The 21,553-nt window shown below is 36.0% G+C and overlaps 1 protein-coding gene across 4 annotated transcripts in view; it reads left to right on the forward strand.

Moving 5' to 3' along the window:
- Positions 1–21,553, forward strand: part of SLC41A2 (solute carrier family 41 member 2) — a 106,383-nt gene that overhangs the window by 34,096 nt on the left and 50,734 nt on the right. For all 4 annotated transcript variants that reach the window (XM_019728466.3, XM_074326246.2, XM_074326245.2 and 1 more), the window contains exons 3-5: positions 3,428–3,535; positions 15,285–15,356; positions 18,681–18,825. In XM_019728466.3, the coding sequence (XP_019584025.3) occupies positions 3,428–3,535; positions 15,285–15,356; positions 18,681–18,825 (325 nt within the window). The remainder of the gene's footprint in view (positions 1–3,427; positions 3,536–15,284; positions 15,357–18,680; positions 18,826–21,553) is intronic.

The following is a 21,553-nucleotide window of genomic DNA, read 5'->3' on the forward strand; positions in this document are numbered from 1 at the left end:
GCAAGTGGTAGAAAGGAAATAATAACGATAAAAGCAAAAAAAAAAAAAAAAAAAAAGTCAATAAAATTGAAAGCAGGAAAACAATAGGAAAAAAGTCAATGAACCAAATAACTGGTTCTTTGAAAAGATCAATAAAATTGAAAATTTATAGTAAACTGACCATGAAGAAAAAAAGAGAGAAAACGTAAATGACCAATACCAGAAAGGAGCAGGGATATCACTACAGAAACTGTAGACAATAAAAGAATAATAAAGGAGTACTATAAAAACTCTACACACATAAATTTTACAATTTAATTTTAAGCTAGTATTACTGAGATACCACAACCAAAGACAATGCAATTAAAAAAAAAAAGCTACAGACCAATATCTCTCCTGAATATAGGCAGAAAAATCCTTAATGAAGTTTTGGCAAATAGAATTCAGCAATATATAAAATGAATTATACACCATGAATAATTAAAGTTTATTCTAGGGATGAAGTCAAATTCAATATTTGAAAATCAGTGTAATTTACTGGGGTGATATTGGTTAAATTATATAGGTTTCAAGTGTACAATTCTATAATGTTAGGTTGGTGCAAAAGTAATTGCAGTTTTTGCAATTATTTTTAACCTTTTAAACCACAATTACGTGTGTGTGTTTTTAATTTTTATTGGGGAATATTGGGGAACAGTGTGTTTTTCCAGGATCTATCAGCTCCAAGTCAAGTCGTTTTCAATCTAGTTGTGGAGGGCGCAGCGCACTGGCCCATGTGGGAATCAAACTGGCGACCTTGATGTTATGAGCATTGCGTTCTAACCAACTGAGCCAAGGGACTGCCCCTAAACCGCAGTTACTTTTGCACCAACCTAATACATCTTCTATATATTACATTGTGTGTTCACCAGAGTCAGTTTTCCTTCTGTCTGAGGGGATCCATATATTTGACCCCCTTCACCCTCTTCTTGCCACCACCACCGTTACCCTCTGGTAACCACTAAACTGTTGTCTTTATCTGTGAGTTTTTGTTTGTTTTGTTCGTTTGTTACTTTTTTTTTAACGAATAATGTAGATTATTTAATGACATTTAAGAAAACACATGCTTCTGTGGCGAGCACTACTTTTAACCTCAGAACAAGCTTTGAAAGATTATCCAACATTTACATATGAAGAGGTTTGAAACAGAATTTAACAAAGGTCACACAAGAAATGAAGCCAGGATTCGAAAGGCCAACTGAATCTTGAGCCCACGAGCCTTTCCATGCCCACAATGCCTTCTAGCTTTTGTGCAGAACTGGGATAGATCTACCTCCTCAAGTTACTGTGAGAATTAAGTGAAGTAATAAACAGAAAGCTTCTGGAATACAGTGGACAGTCAATACTCGGAAGCTACTAAATAACTCTCTCAAGGTCACACAATCCGTGGTGAGACCAGGATTTAAACCGAGATTGGAACCTTGTATTCCCGGGAGAGTGAAGGAGTCCAACAAGGTTTTCTAGGCTTCAACTCCTAACGCAGTCAGTATGGCCTTTCATTACTTTCAATTTTATATCTCACATATGAGTGAAGTCATCTGGTTCTTGACTTTTTCTGTCTGATTTATTTCGCTTAGCATAATAATCTCAAGATCCATCCATGTTGTTGCAAATGGCAGTATTTCATCTTTTCTTATATATCCCATTGTATATCTATATATCTATATCTATATCTATATCTATATCTATATACCTTCTTTATCCAGTTGTCTATCCAAGGACCTTTGGTTGTTTCCATGTCTTGGCCACCGTGAATAATACGGCAGTGAACATGGGGATACATATACTTTATAGATAAATGTTTTCAGATTTTTTGGGGGTAGATATCCAGAAGAGGAATTGCTGGGCCATGTGGTAATTCTATTCTTAATTTTTTGAGGAACCTCCACACTGCCTTCCATAGCGGCTGCACCAATCTGCATTCCCACCAACAGTGTATGAGGGTTCCTTTTTCTCCACAACCTCTCCAACACCTGTTATTACTTGTCTTGTTAATAATAGCTATTCTAGCAGGTGTGAGGTGGTAGCTCATTGTGGCTTTGATTTGCATTTCCCTAACAGCTAGTGAAGTTAAGTGTTTTTTATGTATCTGTTGGCCCTTTGTATGTCTTTTTGGGACAAGTGTCTGTTCAGGTCTTCTGCCCAGTTTTTAATTGGATTTTTTGTTGTTGTTGAGTTGTATGAGTTCCTTATAATATATTTTGGATATTAGCCTCTTATTGGAGGTATTGTTTGCAAATATCTTCTGTTTGTATGGTTGCCTTTTTGTTAAAGAAGAAACTGCTAGGCCCATTTTTAATTGGTTTGACTCTAGAGGGGTTCCCTTGCGAGTCCTTTGAGCCAAGGTTTTACCAAACACTGATCTGATAAACATTTCCTAACTTCTCTTTAGGCCCTACTCTGTACCTGTTTGGAACAACCTCTAGGGAAATTTTGGGGACAAATTTAATTTTTCTTTCATTTATCAGATGGAGTTAAAGTGTGCTTTTCTCACCTGTTTTGGTATTAATGGTGACTATGTTTTTTATTATTTTTTGACATAAATTAATATGATTAGGCCATAAAGTCTCGTACTGGGAACTTTGTCTCTTAATAACAGCACTTTGTGATACTAAGTCATTTCTATGGTCTTTTCAGTTCATAAAGTACTTTAATATTTGTTATTTTCGTTATGGTATTTCCCCAAGGGCTAGACAGGGCAGATAATATCTTCATTTCATGGCTGACGAAATTGAGATCAGAAAGATATGTAACTCATCCAAGATTACACAGCCAACTTATGGAAGATCCATGCCTAGAATTGCAAATTTTCTAATTTCCAATTTAGTGTTCGTTTTATGATCCTGTGCTCTGCAACCTGTTGCCTCATGCCCTGAAAATGGGACCAGAACATGGATGACTTAGAACTCCTGAGGTCAATTCTAGGTCCCATATTTTGACCTTGGGAAAATCATTTAACTTCTCTGAATCTTTATTTCTTCATTAGTGAAATGAGATAATATTACTGTAATATTCCTGTGTGGTTGTTGTAATTAATGTTGGAACCAAAATTCAAACCCATGTTATCTGATTGATTAGTTTACGCTCTTAACCGCTAGTTACACTGACTTTTGGCATCATAAGGGATAAAGTAAAATTTAAGTGTCTCAGAGATGTGTATCAAGTTAGATATATTTTGGGATATAGTGACTATCACTCCTAACCCTAACTAGATCTTCTAAAGTAACTCAAGGCTTCAGAGCTCTGGAGAATGAGGGTAAGCTAAATGTTCATTGATTAAATGACTTGTGTTATTATTCAAAATGCAAATGCAACATTGGAAAAAAGGCTGAGATTTTTTAGAAACATCTTTTTCTGAAATGCTTTTTAAAGAGGGTCAGAAAATCCTTTTTCTTTTTTTTTCTTGCAGCACTGGGAGGTGTTCAAAAAAGTAACAGAAGTTTTCATTTTAGTTCCTGCACTGCTTGGTCTCAAAGGGAACTTGGAAATGACATTGGCATCTAGATTATCGACCGCAGTAAGTTTTTTTCCTCCTTCAAAGTATGTATGTTACCAATGCTGTTTCCCTCTATTATGGAGAATTTGTATCAGGAAAAACTTTTTTCCTCTATCTGATAAATTTCTGGACCTCAGGGCTATGCTAAGTAGTTATGCCTGATGTGATACCCCGTGAGTTCTCTGGGTTGTCTAATCAGAGAATTAATTACAGGACCTCCTTTATCCTGAGAAGTAGTAGGATATTTCCCTCCTTTAATTCCAGGGCATTCTGGCAGTTGTTATTGATATATTTTAAGTATTATAATTTTAATAAAGTTTTCCTTTCTTAAAATGTGCATACATCAGTTATCATCAGTGCTTAACACATGGGACAACTCAGATATTGAGATTCTTTATGATTCAATGGTTGGTTGATTGGCATTTAAACTTTTTGTCATTATAAAAGTCATACATGCTTATTGTAAAACTGAAGAAGAGGGAGCAAAGTATAAAGAAGAGAATTTAAAACTATCCCAAATTCTTCACCTACACATAATCACTATTAATATTTTGGTATAGATCCTTCTATACGTGGATGGATAACTATACATAGTTAGGTATGTCATAATTTATCTACATACTGTATATTCTGAAAAAGAACTGGAATCATATCTATTCTTTTTTATAATCCAGGCTATCCATCTGAATATAGACATACCATGTTTATCTTTCCATATCAGTAAATGTAGACCTATACTATTATTTTACTGGCTATGTACTTTTCTGGTATATACAGAGGACGCGAAAAAATGTATGCACATTTTAAGAAAGGAAAACTGTATTAAAATTGTAATACTCAATATATACCAATAACAAAAGATGAATACAAGTCACATGTGACTTCTGCAATTACAAGAGGTGCTCAAAGTGGTTCCCATCAGTGTCTATACACTTTCAATTAAGGCGAACTACTGCTTGAGCAACGTTGACCAAAATGTCCACTTGTATACATTTTTTTGGCACCCCCGGTAGTTCTACCACAGTTTAATCCATCATCCATTATTGGATATAGGCTCTGTCTAATGTTTTTCTATTATAAACAATGTTGTAATGAATATTATTATACATACAGTTTCGCATTCTTATTTCGTTCAGCAAATTCTAGGATTGTGACTACCATTCAGAAAATAACGCACATTTTTGAGGCTTTAGTTACATATTGCTTAATAGTCATCCAGAAAGGATAAACATTTTTGAAAATACTACCACTAGTAGCATTCTGAGTTATTTTTAGAAGCCACAGAGGACACTGTTTTTTTTTCACTATAACATTCTTTGTGTGTTCCTCATTGTGGGACCACGTTATGGTTAAAACCATGTGGCTTGTCAGGTTCACTTGGATGAGCCATCGGCCCATTGAGGGTTAGCGAAAACTTAACGAAGCCATCAGAGTGCATTACTGACTGCAGTGCCTTTCGTGTAAGAGGTATTTTTTTTTCCTTTAAAGAAGCTACAGCAAATGAATTCATCTATGAACTAGGGGAAAAGATTGTGTATCTAAAGATAACCAAGATGTGGAAGCTGAACAACTGTGTTGTTGATGAGAGCACTCTCTCCTCCTGCCCTCTCCCCCCGCCCCCAGGCAACTGTGAGTGCCCTAAGGTTTCTTGAGGAAAGCAGATACTTGGAAAGGAAGAGCATTAAATAATGTTTATTAACATTATTGGCTTGCTCAATTGAGAGGAAATGCTGCATGTGCCCTATGGAAGTTGCTGAGTCCCTTTCTTATATATGAAAGGTCAGATAGCCATACCCTGCCCAGGACAATGATGGCATACTGGGTATTAGTGAGCTCTCATAGTGTGTCAGGACTAACTGCTTTACGGGGATATCTTATAACAACCCTGCGAAATAAGACCTATTACTCCTATTTTACAGAGAAGGAACTAAGGCTTAGAACATTGAGTAACTTTCCTGAGGAAGCAGAGCCAGTGCATAATGGAATAAGCCACATTCCAGAACATTCTGTTTACCCTGCACAGGATAGTATGTCATAGTTTATAAAACGAGTCACTAACAGCAGTGACAAAAACCTAATAGTCTCCTCTACATTGTAATGGACTCTCCTAGGGTCTCGGTCTGAGCACCAATACACAATATTTTTGGTACTTGATAAAACTTTGATAGTTATTATTTTTAAAAGTTACTATTTATGTATATAACCCCATTGCTTATCTCTGTAGTTTGTTAGTGAGCTGGAGATCATGTCTGAGGATATCAACTAGTCATTAAGGTGAAACCAAACCTCACTGAGTGGAATTACTTGGCTAAATTCACTTTAGTCTAGTCTATAATTTTGCATGTAATCATTGTAATTATTGAATATTAAAGGGAGTGGAGAACAATAGAAACTAAGCTCCTTGGGCTGGAGCATAAAAGTATAAGATGACCCTGGAATATCTTGTGGTGCCAAAAAGTAAAGAAATGCTTAAAAAACAAAACAAAAAGATGGGACATAACAAAAGGATACAGGGTAACATACTAGATGCTAGCCAGATCGGGGATGATTTGAGCCACAAAATAAATGATAGTTACAGATTATAACATGTGGCATAAAGTAAGAATCCATTAGTCTGTAAAGGAATAACAAGGCATGCGAGGTTTCTACTGTCATGGAATTTATGTAAATGCTTTCAGATATTAGTAAGGGCAGTAAAGAAAACAAAACAGGGTAATGTGATGAAGCGTGGTTATTCATGCGGGCTATTTTATACTCAGTAGTTTGGGAAGCCTTCTCTGAGAGGTGATGTGTAAGTTGGAACCCGAATAATAAAGTGAGTCAGCCTTATCAAAATCTGGGAAGACCATTCCAGGTTACTGTTGTATCTCATCAATGTTATCATGTCAGTGTAATAGAGTCGAATACTTGTAAGCCTTCCACACAGATTCACTTTGACAGGTGGGCCTGGGGCAGGAATACAAACGGAGGCCCCAAACCGGAGGCCAATATAACACGTCTATGTAGTTTCAAATGATACAATCTTACAGACTAAGAGAAATATATCTGTCTTTCTACTTTGGCAAATATATCATTTTGGAGATCTGGAAGTCCAATGAATTCTTGGATTTCTTGGGTTTGATTTTGGAACATGGTGTTGTAGAGAGAGCCAACCCCTGCTCTGAGGCCTGTCCCCCTTCCTCCCCACCCTTGTTCCTATGTCCTGCCCTTGGAAAGACCTCACACGTACTTCAGGCTCCATGTCCAAGCTCCTTCTATAGCCCCAGTGAACGGCCACCCTTGAGTACTCCTTGGGTTGGCCATGCACCCAGTGGTGGCGTGGTCTACCTTCGGGAGGCCTGACTTCAGGAAAAATCCAAACACTGGGCTCCAGGCCATTTGGTCAGGGAAGTTTATGGTCCCAGGTACCTGGAACACAGCCTAGGAGAGGAGAAGGCACAGGCTTTGAGTGGACACACACCTTGGGCCCTATGTACTCCTCACCCTGTGAGTGGGGCATAGCTAAAGGGGGGCCAAAGGAGGGCCCTCTAAGCCATGGATCACGGAGCTGGGACCCCTCTCACCAGATTTAGAGTACTACTGATTCTAGATTTGAGGAGTGAAAACTTCTTTTGGCCTAAGAAAAATTGCATGACATGGAAGAGATTTTGAAGCTGCCTTGTGATGTATTTCTGCAGTATATTAAAACAAGATGGAAAAGAAGTCATATATTAAAAAGGATCACTTCCACAAAATGGCCTTAATATTGTACTCTGAAGGTACCAATAATAGGATTTACTAATAGCTAGTGGTTCCTTACTGAAAAAGTGTTTTTTCCTTGGAACCTTTTTAAGTAACTAGATAGATGTACCTTGAGGTGTAAACATAACTCTTACGTGATATCTGCTATAAAAGCCCTGTCATTCTACTGTGCAGAAGATACTGAAATTAGCATGGATGCAATAAAAGCTGAGATAGCGATGGAAATTCCGGTGGGTTTTTGTTTCTGTTGTTGTTGTTGCTGTTGTTGTTGTTGCTGCTGTCGTCGTCGTCTTGGAAGCAAGTTACATCTCTCCATTGTTAGACTTTCAGATCCAAGGTTTAACGACAATTTTTCTCAATTGATCATGTGAAGCAGTAAGTATGTGTAAAATATTAAAATAAAAATTATATGTTAGGGCAACCATCTTGGACTCATTTGAAAATATTTAGAAAGCATCATCATCAAGCAGTGTACAAAGCTTTAGTTTATGAAATTTTTCAGTGAAATTGCATCATCATTATCAACTAAATCTTCACACCTAGGAATTAAAGAGGAAGCAACGCCTTTTATCTTAACAAATCTTATATGAGAGGAAAGAAAGCCTAATAGTTTGGTAACCCCATCATTCTCAGTAGTATCGAGACTGGCAAAACTGTGAAAAACAATCTTGATTCTCTAATGACGTTTCTTGAAAATGAGCATCTATGTAGTATTACAGGTAATAAAGTATAGTGATCACAGGATCAATCTAGAAGCTTTGAAAGTTAAGAAATTATTTCTAAAAAGTTAAATAACAAAATCGTAATGGAATTTTAAAAAATTGATTGAATTTCACATTTATTCTAGTATCCCAGAAGTTCGTTGTATAATGGTGACATTTAGTGTCATTAAATATTGATTTGAACACTTGGCCATTTGGCATTCAGGGGGAACGTGTGCCTAGTATACCTTTAGCTTTTGTCTTAAAAAACAAAACAGAAACTGTTATGTAGTTTTACTAAGGTTTTCAGAGTTAGTGAAATTATATACATGTGTTCCATCTGCCATCTTTTCCCAGGATCTACACTTGCATTATGTTTTAAGAATTGATGGATCACTTAGGTTTGAAGTCAATCCAAGAGGTTTTTTTGGAAGGAGACGAGAATAAAGAAGAGGTCTTGAGAAGTAAAAGGGGCAACATTTAAGAGAGAAGGTTATTAGAATGAGATTTAAAAGGTAGCTTTAGTTTCATTTTGTTGGAAAATGAACTTTGTTCTGATAAATATAGTTAAGCACACAAGCATTTAAACAACTCGATAACTTTGCCAGGAAAACTGAAATTTTGGCTAGCCTACCTCAAAGAAATAGGGTGGTGCAAAAGTAATTGCAGTTTAAAAGAAAAATTGCAAAAACCGCAGTTACTTTTGCACCAACCTAATATTTCTACAAGCAGCATTCTTGAGCATTGTCTAGCAGTTGTCTAGATTCAAATAATAGATTAAACAAACCAATTCATTTAAAAATATGCCAGGATGTTGGGAATCTGATTAAAAAAATAATATTAAATTAAATTCTGTTTAGTTTGATTACCCATTACCATTAAAACTGAAAAAAGGTGAATTTAATCTTAATCTTTTTACTTGAACTTTAGTTTATTTTTTGTGGCGTCTACATTTTATATTAAACATTTTCACCAAACATCTGGTTATGTTTAGTTGTCTGTTCATATTTAAGAGAGGGAAATGCCAAAGCTGATTAAAAGCTCAGCACATGGGAGGAGCTTATCAATCGTGGTCTTCACTGCAAGGTGATCTAGCTGGGCCTTTCTCTGGGAAGGTTGAGGTGGAGTTGTGTCTTCCATAGGTCAAGAATTGTGTCACTGATTGTAAGATATTTGAGCCATAAACTGAAGGAATTATCTAGTTCTCTACGCAATTAAGACTTCATGAATTAGATGACTATACCATGTTATCATAGCTTGTTGCCATGAGTTACTACGTTTCCACATACTAATTTGTTTACTGCTATTTTTTGATGCTATTTGACATAGGGATGTCTCAGGCAGTGCCAAGGGCCAGAGACAGACTGTTGTTGATACGTTAGATCAATGGTTCTCAACTGTGGTGTGCTGATCAGCTGAGTCAGCAACTTGTTAGAAATGCAAATTATCGGTCCCACTGCAAAGCTACCGAATCAGAAACTCTGGGGGTGTGGTTCAGCAATCTGTATCTTAACAAGCTCTCCAGACCATTCTGATACACATCAAAATTTGAGACCCACTGTGCTAGATGAACAGCATGGAGGCCAATAGGGCTGGAACCAAGTGAGAGAGGAAGTAGATCACAAGGGATGAGATTACCTTGTGGGCCATTGCAAGGCCTTTGGCTCTTGTGTGAAATGGGAAGCCACTGGAAGCTTATGAACGAAGGAAGGATGTGATCTGATAGATAATTTTAACAGATTATTTGGACTGTTGTATTGAGACAAGGCTACAGGGGTCAAGGACTGAAGCAGGGAGACAAGCTGAGAGTCTGTTGCAGTGATACAGCCTAGAGAAGATTTGGGCTTGGATCAGGGTGATAGCAGGGGATGCAGTGAGACATAGCTGGAGTCCAGAATTCATTTTCAGAGAGAGATGACAGAACTGACTGATGGATTCGCTAAAATTAAAGACTGGGAGTAGCCACTTGAAATTTTCTCTGGATTTTAGACGAGTAAAAGTGAACATATTAGTAGCTGGAAAGTAGTCAGTTGTGGCATCAAGCTTTGGTAATGTGGTACATTTATCTAGTGTATGGTGTTAATTGTTTTGAGAATTTGAGCTCAAGTTTGCTAGGCAGAGTACTGCTATTCTTATAGAATGCTAGAGTCATTGTCAGCTGTATTCCAGTTTTGATACTCTGTCCCCTGTTAAAGCAACGCTGTGCTAATGACTTCTTAATAGCAAAATCCCCAAAGTCTCACCTTCTATAGATTTTTCACTGATGATTCACTACTTGAAATTTTTATTACCCTCAACTTTGAGACCCCACACTCTCCTCATTTTCCCACCTCTTTCATTGCTGCTTCTTAGTCTATTTTTTTGTTTTTGTTTTTGCTCATCTTCTTGATTTGAGTCTTTCTTAACCTTTTCACTGTGTTAATTGATCACAAGTTTGTTCTCCAAAATGTGTCAAAAATCCACAGAAAATAATTACAGTATTTATATTTTTGAGTATATACAGTTAAGATGCTACATTTTATTAGAATAAATGATTACTTTAAAGTATAAACATTTCCTATTGTTAGTCATTCTTGAAAAACACAAAAATAGAGAAAAATGCACATCTGCTTTCCTGAACTTCCTTTCTGGGACACTGAGCTCGTGGGGTAACGTCAAACGCCGCAGTAAACGGCATGGAACTATCATTCAACTATAGATGAACGTCACAGTGAAATGTTCAAGTTTTAGTACCTTGTTCTACATGTTCTCGTCAGCTATTTTATGTAATCCACCACTTCACATGGCTGATTCCCAGTTTCCAGTCTCTTTTCTGACTTCCAGAGTTGAATTTTCAGTTGTCTGCACCACTCACTACATTCAAAACTAAGCTCATTATTTTCTCTTCCTCCAACCATACTTTTTTATCTATATTTCTTATCAGTTTATTAAAATTGCCAATCACCTCATGCCACCTCTCTATCCAGTTACTGTCTAGACTATCTGTTTTACCAGTGAAAGCCTTCCTTTCTCTTTGCCCCACCTGCCACCATCTTAATGTAGTTGCCTGTTGTCTCTAATTGGGACTGCTGTATTTGATTCCTAACTGTACTCTCTGGTTCCAGGGAGAGGGGTGAATGAGTGTAAGTTTTTCTTTTTTAACTTAAAACAAGCATTATTTGAAGGTCAGATTTTTCATCTATGTGCAAAAAGTAATTCTTTTTAAAATTTTACAATTTTCCTATGCAGTATTAATTTTCACTTTAAAAGTAGGACTAGAAATCAGTGTAGCCAGAGAAGGCCAGCCTATGATCACTTTCATCTTTTTGCTCCATCAAAGGGGCTTTTCTCATTTTTATGATTATCTACAGGAGAAGCAGGATAAATGAGCTTATAGGATTATAAGGAAGGCCCTGGGAAGTTATAATGATAGAGGACTTAAAACACAAGGTATCAAATATAGCCTACTCACTCAATTTGTTGAAGGCCAATTGTCTTTAAAACTTGTTACTCTATAAAGTTAAAGATTAAATTTCACAGATAAAATGTCAATAAGAAACGTTTCCTATTTTAACAAGGGAAATTTAATAATGATGAATCCACATCAACTTTATCTTGCCCTCTTGAGTCAAAATATATTTCTAAAGCTATGATGATTAACTTGAATAATTTCTTCCTGGATTTTATGTTTACAACAAGAGATATATATTATAGTAGATATTGTTAGAGATGCATAACAGTAGTATATAATTGGAAAATAAGCCAAGTACAGTGGTTCTACAAATCGTTGGCTTTAAGTTCTGTTACCTGAGGTCTAAAATTTTCTGCCTCTGACTACTAGATGTAAAAGAGTCAAAATGGTATCCATTATCCTAAAGACAGTATTTCTTTTAAAAAAAAAAAAGTTTATAAAACTTTTTCTCAGAAGCCAATGGCTTAGCACAATTTGATGAACACTTTTCCATCGAGGCAAAACTGATCTTTGTTGCCTCAAACCTCTTCTCAGAGAAGTCTTGATTCTCTGAAATTATTTTGTAACATTCTACCTTTTTTAATTCATTAATTTAAAAAAATATATTTTTGAGCCTTTACTAAATGCCAAACACCACAGTCAAGGTTATGAGCATATGCATCACCCCTGTACATCCAGGAAGATTTAGAGGGTGTGAGTGTGTTATTTTAGTATGCTATGCTTTATTATAAAATATTTCAAGCATATAAAAAAATATACATATTAGGGTTCCCTGTTCTAGTTAATGACAGAATGAAGTAGTTGAGTGAACCTTCCCAGAAAAGAAAAATTACGAAATCTAGAAATACTATTTGAAGGCCATGGAAAGTGATCAAATGCAAGTAGAAACTAGAATTTACCCTTGAAGACCATAACTACAATGGGTAAGAATTGCAACTTCTATGGCATTTTTGCGTGAAGGAGTTCCCCAATCTCTGAATCTCATGTGGCAGAAAACCTGTAGTCTTACCAGCTTGAAATGGCAGAAGTCAGGGAGTCTGGCAAAAAAAAAAAAAAAAAAAAAAAAAGCAGATTTGTGAGAGGGGCTTATACTTTAAACACAAAACACCAGCTAAAATCTGTGAGTTTCTGCCTTTTTGACTAAGTACGTTGTGTTGTGTGCATAGCTATAGTGACAGAAAGTTTAGTTTTACTGGTTTGAGTTATCAGGTAAACAGAGTTTGGACCTGACAGAGCAGGTGGAAATTTATGGGGACATCACAGATGTAAGAGCACTGCAGAGATGATGAGCCCCAGAATCTGAGTATTAATTCTGCCCAAATCTTTGGCTGTCCATTAAACTACACAGGTACAAAAGAGATCCCCCCAGGCCGGCCCGGTGGCTCAGGTGGTTGGAGCTCCGTGCTCCCCATAATGCCGAGGTGGCGGGTTGGATTCCCACGTGGGCCAGTGAGCTGCGCCCTCTACAGCTAAGATTGTGCACAACAGCTCTCCCTGGATCTGGGCTGCTGGGAGCTGCTGGAGGTTGGCGTGAACTACCATGAGATGCTGTGAGCGGCCCACCGTCGACTGGTGACCGACTGCCTCAGCCGAGGGGAGCGCAAGGCTCATAATACCAGCCAGGGAGCTGTGTCCTACACAACTAGACTGAGAAGCAACAGCTTGAACGGGGCATAGGGGTGGGGGAAGAGGGGAAAAAAAGAGATATCTCCAAAGGGCTAGGGTAAAAAGCAATATTTGGTAGCTGAGAACCAAGCAGAGATATTGGCTGTTGAACACTGTGGAAGAGAAAAGAGACTATAATTTGAGTCTATGCAAATTAATTGCTTATTACAAAGGAAACCCAATAATCCTCAGACGAGCACAACATTATACACATTATTATACTGTCTAGTTTTCAACCAAAAATCACTGTGGAAAGAAACACAAAAGTGTGGTTTATATTCAGGAAAAGTGTGATTCATATATAGCCATTGGAAAGTGACTCACAATGGGCCCAGATTTGGATTTAAGAAAATCTTTCAAAGCAACTAATATAAATATGTTCAGAGAACTAACGGAAAAAATGTTCAAAGAATTAAACAAACATGTCTTGATGCGTGAACAGATGGGGAATCTTAAAAGAGTAATAGAAACTGTAAAAAAAGAATCAAATGTACCACATTGGTGACAGCAGAAGAAAGAATTTGTGAACTTGAATATAGATCGATAGAAATTATCCAGCATGAAGAACCCAGTGGAAAAAAAATTACAGAAATATAAATAGAGCCTCAGATACCATGGGCCAATATAATAATGTAAAACATATATATGATATATTGATATACTAAATATGGTAAAATTTTAATATTTGACAAAGCCAGGTGGTGGGAATACAAAACATTTATTATTGTTTTTAAAGTAGTTACTGCTGTATGAAATTATCTTACTTTTTAAAAACTAACTTTGTTGAAGTATTTTGATAGTGTCTGCATTGAATCTGTAGATTGCTTTAGGTAATAGGACATTTTAACAATGTTAATTCTTCCAGTCCATGAACACACAGTATCTTTCCATTTCTTTGTGTCTTTAAGTTCTTTAACAATGTCTTGTAGTTTCCAGTGTCTCATGCCTATTTCTTGGACACTAAGCCTGAGACAGTTTCACTCCAAACATTGCTTGTAACTTATTACTCATTTGAGCAAAGACACAAGTTACTAGAGGTACGAACACAAATTTCATCAATAATTTAGATTTCTAGGCTTCGGACAGAAGTATTCAAATAAAGACAGCATGAATAATTATCCAAAACACTGAGAAATCTTAATATTTGCATTTGCTGGATACTTTGAGACTACAATTAAGAGTGAGGCTAGAGAATAGAATCTGTTTTCTAGACTGATACTGGAAGTGTTGATGTAGTACTTAACCTAGTGGTCTGAAGCCAACGAGCTAAACTCTAGCTTGTCCATGGTTAAAAATACCCATAAATAATAACTCATATATTTCCCCCTTTACCCATTCATCTATTTTCCATGACCAAGCAGATGATGAATAATAGAAACCTGGCTCAATATAGTATATATTTTAAATAATGATTGCTCATTGTTTTCCAAAATACTGCATTAGAAAAACTTTCCAGATTTGGATATACGTTTTTTGAATCCTAAGTGGTTGAGAAGTATGATTTAGCGTATACCACAATTGAATATATGAATAATAGTAGTATTTTTTGGAGAGTATTCTTCCATTTTATAGAAAGATGGATACCGTGTTTCCCCGAAAATAAAACGTAACCGAAAAATAAGCCCTAGCACGATTTTTCAGGATGACATCCCCTGAACATAAGCCCTACTGCGTCTTTTGGAGCAAAAATTAATATAAGACCCGGTCTTATTTCCGGGGAAACACGGTAACTTTAATAGTGAGATACATGATCAAACTTCATATGTGAACTGAATGAATTTTTTATTGCTAACAGTTTTAGTCACGAGTCAAATACAAATTATGTACATATGAATGATTTGTTTATATCTGGGTTTTTTAGTCAATAATTCTTCAAATGACATTAGTTACATGATGTAGAACTAATGCTAGCAGCTCAAAATTATATATTTATATTGGGCCTCAATACACAAAATTTGGCATGTTAGAATGACACCAACATGTACAGTGCTAACTAGCCCACTAGTTCTTGTAACTTAGTAATTAAGCAAAAACAATTTCTTAAACATCTCAGGCAAGCTCACTGTGAGATACAGACTGGTAGTGAATTCAGAATTATATTTAAAGTGCAATGTGAGCTCATCGCATTTACTAAAGAATTATCTTTGCGGTTAAGATACAATAGAGAGCTTATAGATTATTCAGTGATACATGAAAATATCCACCTTAACAGGTAAATATTGGGAAGATGGATTCACCCATTGAAAAGTGGAACCTAATAATTGGCAACTTGGCTTTAAAACAGGTAAGTGATACACATATATATTTACAGATCTTGGATGTTACCTGTAAGAATGAAATAAATTTTAGTGTTATTAAGTCTACCATTTAATTGTTTCAGGGGACCCAAAACAATTTAGTACTGTGACAAAGTGATAAAATAAACAGATACCCCTGTTTTTTGAAAGTTTTCTTTGTCTAGAAACTGATCATAATCTTCTAAACATGAAAAGTATATAATATACAAAATATTTTCTATTATAAGTGTGTAATAGAGCCAGAATTTGAGTTATATCTGTATAAATAAATATTTAGCATTTCATTGCTTAGGTGCTATTTTTCTACTTTGATTTTTAATGTAAATCCTCTATTTAATTAAACTTAGCTCTTTTTATATGTTATGGTCAGATGTTTATTTAAGCTAAGTTTTCCTTAATTTGTCAGTGTTGCTGGTGTTAGTATAAATAAACACATTAAATTGTCAGTTGCATATACATGAAACCATGGATTATATTGATTATCTGCAGTTCTTTCTGGTCTCATGTGAATATCTCTGCCTCTCCCACCACCTTCTTGTATCTATCCCCAAGACAAGACTGCAGCCCCCTAGTAACTAGCAAATATGAGCTTAGGAAATGCGCACTTATTTTCATGAGAAGATGGTTGCAGAAAAGTAATTTCATAGATTGAATTTCAAAGGAAAAGAAATAAGGGAATTTTTGGAAAAAATATCTGTACAACTACTTCTAGAATCACAGGGTTAGAAATAAGAAAATCTGGTATCTAGTGTTAGCGCTGACATGAACCAGCTGTGTAACCTTTGTTAACTTGACCTTTCTGGCTTCATTTTTCTCTTCTAAGTCACAGTATTGCATTAGAGATATCTATGATCCTTTTCAGCTTGAAACTGTGCGAATCTTAGCAGGGGTAATAATCAAAATATATAGCAACCAGTAGACTACTATAAATTAATCTATAAATACAAATTTAAAAATATATTATTCTATTTTATTTTTTAAATATCCTAAACTCTTACCAAGTAAATAGTTGTAGTATAATTTATTCATCAAATCATTCTAATAATTTCCTTCTCAGCTTTTAATTTTTCCTTCCACTCTTAGTCTCAGCCCTTCCTTTGTCATCCTCTCTCCCTGCAACTGTTGGTGAGTTTGGGAGCCAGAGATCGCTGGGGGCTCACTGATCCTGGTTGCTGTGGCCCAAAGTCTGTGTCTGTCTTACGCCACCAAGGAAGCCTGAGAAACAGGGCACTCCACACAGGCCCATCAGGACACAGGCGGTTCCAGCCAGTGAGACAGCAACTGGTTGGAGCTCAGTTACCCGTGGACTAAAGCAGAGGGAGAAGGAAAGGTGGGGGGGAGGGGTACTCTGAGGCTTTATCTGCTAAACCTTGTGAAGAAGGGATGCGCATAGGGCTAGCAAAAGCTCTTCTGACTGTAGACGGCTATGAGGGTGGGAAGGACATGTTCTCACTAGCTGGGGTGGGTGCTTTCCTGACTATGAAATGAGATGCAAAGAAGATTACCTGCTACGGATTTCTTCACAATTGTGCAGGGTGGCCGCCTTGTCCAGTGTGCAAATTGTCAGATAAAGCCAAGTTTCTGATCCCATTGAAGAACCATTACCTCACCAGGAGGGATATGCCCTGCACTCACATCTAGTTAGGGCTATGGCCCCCACTTCTCCTTGCCCCACCCCCCTTCCTCTTGATCCAGACTTTGCTCTTTTTTGAATACAATTAGGCGTTTCTTTTGCAGATTTACAGAACAGGCCTTCCTCATCTCAGCTGTGTGCTTCCATTTCTCTCTCTCTCTCTCTCTCTCTCTCTCTCTCTCTCTCTCTCTCTCTCCCTCTACATATATATATATATATATATATATATATATATATATATATATATTTATTTATTTATATGCCTGCCATAGGCTCCCTAGCTCTGTATTATATTTCCAAGAGATAAAAGCTGTGTAAAATCCAGGGCTCCCTAGTTCTGTGTTTTATTTTCAAGAATAACCTCGGAATCACAGTGCTAGAATTTACATTATTAATTAATTGTACTGCTTTTACATATTCATATTATTTACTAACCAGTGTGACAATGCTGACATATTTTAACAACTGGTACAGCCATAGTGCTGCTGACAGCTTGCAGCTCAGCTCTGAACCCGTGGGCGACGTCAACAGGAGCTGTAATGAAAGATAATGGGGCAGAATCTAAGCAATGTGGACTCGCTAGCCCTGGCTCTTCCATTAAGTTACTACGTGATAGGATTAGACTATTTGGAGTTATTTATCCAGAACCCTGGATTCCAGTACATGGATCAACTTCAAAGAGTCTGTGACACCCAGAAATACTACCAAAAATACTGAATGTGTCTGTAGAGAAAAGAATCTGTCTAAAATTTTCTCCAGATCATCAAAGGAGTCCATGACACAAACACAATTAAGAATTGGTGAAGTAGATTTTTCCTTTAGGGTTTTCTTTCTTTTCTTTCAGTTTTGACATCTACTAAAATGATTCTAAGAATTCACAGTCAGTGTTTATTTTTTAGTTGCTGGGTTTTTTTGTTTATTTGTTTTTTTCTTGAGTGTTGCTTTGTGTCACCACTGTGGGAAGCACTTTATATATTTATGTTAGTTCATTTCAATCTCAAAATAATCCTTTCAAGTTCAATATTATCGTTGTCATTTTTCAGATTAGGAGCTAAAGTTTTTATAGCATTAATCATAATTGTGATTCTATGTGAGGTTGTTGTTTAATGTCTATCTCTCCGACCAATCAGGAGCTCTCTCAGAGCAGGGAATAAATCGCTTCTGACCACATTATAGCCCAATAGCATAGTGCCTGGTACATAATGGATTCTAAATTAATACATGTTGAATGAAAGAATTTAAATAATTTGCCACAAGATTAAGTGGTATAGCCAAGGGTCAAACTCTTATTATTGGATTATAAAATCCAGTCTCTTGCCAACACTACTCTAGCATCAGACTTCAGTGTTGTGGGTTGGGTACTTTTCAGTCTTAAGGTTGGTAGTTTCTTAGATGATTTGTGGATTATACCATCAAAGTCACTTGAGGTGCTTGTTAAAAACAGATTCCTGGTGGACCCTATTCTGTACCTGTTGCCACCAAGTAAGGGCAGTTTGAGAACCCACCACCTTATAGAATATTAAAACGAAAATATGGTTGCTTCTTTAAAAGGTAAGGCAGCTCAGTTACCATATATAATACTTCCTTCTGACTTCGTGTATGCATATTTACATAATCAGATTTAAAAATGTGTTTTCAAAATGAATCATTCCATTGGATTTTATTTAAAATTTTTTAGGTTCAAGCAACAGTAGTTGGTTTTCTAGCAGCTGTGGCAGCTGTTATACTGGGCTGGATTCCGGAGGGAAAATACTACCTTGATCATTCCATACTTTTGTGCTCTAGCAGTGTAGCAACTGCCTTCATTGCGTCTCTTCTGCAGGGTAAGTACATTTACAAATGTCTACTCTACAATTACTTTTGTGTTTTTTTACTTTCAAATGGTTTCTTTCCCAAAATGATGCCTATTTTTATTTAAATGGTCCTTGTTCATTAAAAAAAAAAAAAAAAAGAAACGGAAATGTTATGTAGAAACCTTTAAAATATCTTATTTCAGATATACTTATTATATGTGAACTTTAGTGTAGAACAGACTTTCTGAGTTGACTCCTGGCCTTAGGTACACTGGTACAGTTCCCAAACAAGATCAGGAAGATAGCCTAAATATTCATTTGTTTCTGTTAAGTTAGTTGAGAGAAACTCCTTTCCGGAAATCATCCAGAGGAGTTACTGGCTTGTCAGTTGAGTAACACGGTTTCCAGGAATTCTGAGTTCCAAAAGCAGTCTCTCTGTTAAAATTTTATCAAGTTTCAGATTTCAAAAGAAATTCTTCACTATCTCTGTGGCAATACAAATATAACCAGATGCTTAACACAGCAGATTGTTGGCTATAGAATTTGAAAGAACCAGACGTTTTCAAACATTAACTACATTAGAAATTTTCAGATGGGATATCATGTTTTATATTTATTAATAGCAACTTTACACTAAAGAACTTGATTATTGTGGAATCATAAAGACTTGGTTCTTTTTATTTTGCAGTTGCTATCTTCTAACCCTTACATCACCAGTAAAGATAAAAATAGAAGATTCTTATGTCAGATGATCCTATAATAAAGCTAACTTTTTGGCTGCGTTCTTTCCCAGAATTTAGAGAATTTAATTATCATTAAGACTTGATTTTTAAATATCTTCAAGCATTTTGTTTTAGTTCTTACATTATATTCTGGGTAGTTCCTTGTCTATACAGTCATGTGCTGTATAATGACATTTTGGTCAACGCTGGACCACACACATGATGGTGGTCCCATAAGATCATGGGGATGAAAATTCCTATTGCTTAGTGACGTCACAGGCATTGTAATGTCTTAGCACATGTCTGTGGTGATGCTGGCGAAAACAAACTTACTGCTCTGCCAGTCATAGAAAAGCATAGCACATACAGTGATGTATATAGTACATAATATTCGAAAATAAACAACTACGTTACTGGTTTATGTATTTACTATACCATTTATCATTATTTTGGAGTGTATTCTACTTATTAAAAAAATTGCTGTAAAATAGTATGATGTGTTACGTGGGCAGCAGCCTTATACATCTCATGTTTACTTACTGTGACTCAACTGAATCATTTTGTCTTGTGATGGATTGAAGCTCATGTTGTGTTGCATGGTAACATGATGTACAGGCTTGCGGCCTAGGACCAACAGGCTATGTGATTGGGCCTCAGTGTGGATTAGGCAATGTGAGCTGGTTTGTGTGAGTGCCCTCTGTGATGTTCGCACAATGACGAAATTGCCATGCATTTCTCAGATTGTATCTCTGTTGTTAAGCAGCATATGACTGTATGTAAAGTTACTAGAATTGAATGGAGTCAACACTAGCCAAAACAGTGACGTGAAGCTATTAGAAAATAAATTTCTGGTAAAAAAAAAAAAATGTTAAAGCATTAGCACTCTAGTTAGGTGCATTTGCTTTGGCTTTCTTTCTAATTTTGTTTCACTTAAGAACTGTTTTAAACAATTCAGTCTAGCAGGTATTTAAATTGCCTAGAATTTTGAAACCATAAAATTTCATATTTTTAAAATATATTTGTTTGATACTTCTTACTTTGAAAAATGTGTGTTCTAATTTTATGATAACTTGACCTTTAACATATTTAGAGCAGATACTATTAACCACCTTTTGTAGGTGACAAAACTGACTCAGGTAAGGCGACTTGTCCAATTTCATCAGCTTGTTCATAGAAAAATCATAATTAAAACCTGTTTCCTGACTCCCAGCTCTTTCCATTGGTCTATGATGGCAAAATATTTTTTTTTTTCAGCTAAAATGATGTAGATGGCATTCTGTCATAGAACTTTCCATATCAATCTGCAAACATTCTGATTTTGAAAAATGAATTCTCTATGATCATATCTTGATTGATTATTACATAATACATTTAAAAAACTTTTCTCCCATTGCTTTTTTTTTTGTTCCTCAATGATATTATGGGAAAGGTAAGTCCATAGATTGAAAAAGCCTCCAGAATGTAAGATGCGAGACATTGTTTGAAGCAAGACAAAAATTTTACTTTTAGTAATTTTGTCTTTAATGAGGTAGTAGAAAAAAACACTGGACTAGAGTTACTTACAATCTATGTGACCTCAGGCAGGAATTTAAACCCCTCTCAGGACCTCAATTTTATTATCTATAAAATGAGTTTGCTAGAATAAAATCATCGGAGTCATTTTCTGACTAAAAATGCTGTGAGATCGTGTTTCTTTAATAGTCGTATTTAGGCTTCCGTCTGATTTTGATTAGCACATCAGTAAACTTATCTTACATTGTCTGTCTACTGCATCCTCTTAATGAGTATGTTGGCGTGAGAGAGAAACTATACAATTAGATATGGATATAAGTATTCTTTTTCTCCCATTTCTATGATTCAGGAAAATAAGGATTTAAAAGTATAAGTACATGGCCACATTTTCCCCTTTTATTCTTCAGTTGTAGGTTCCTAGACAGAAACTTTGGGTTTAGGAAACATTTGAAATCTTGTTCCCACCATATTGCATTAGTTTGGCTCAAATAAATTATTATAAAGGGTAAAAAACAAAAAAGCTT

This window comes from Rhinolophus sinicus, chromosome 1 (assembly GCF_057876585.1).
Source record: "Rhinolophus sinicus isolate RSI-liver-muscle chromosome 1, RSI-T2T, whole genome shotgun sequence".
NCBI lineage: Eukaryota > Metazoa > Chordata > Mammalia > Chiroptera > Rhinolophidae > Rhinolophus > Rhinolophus sinicus.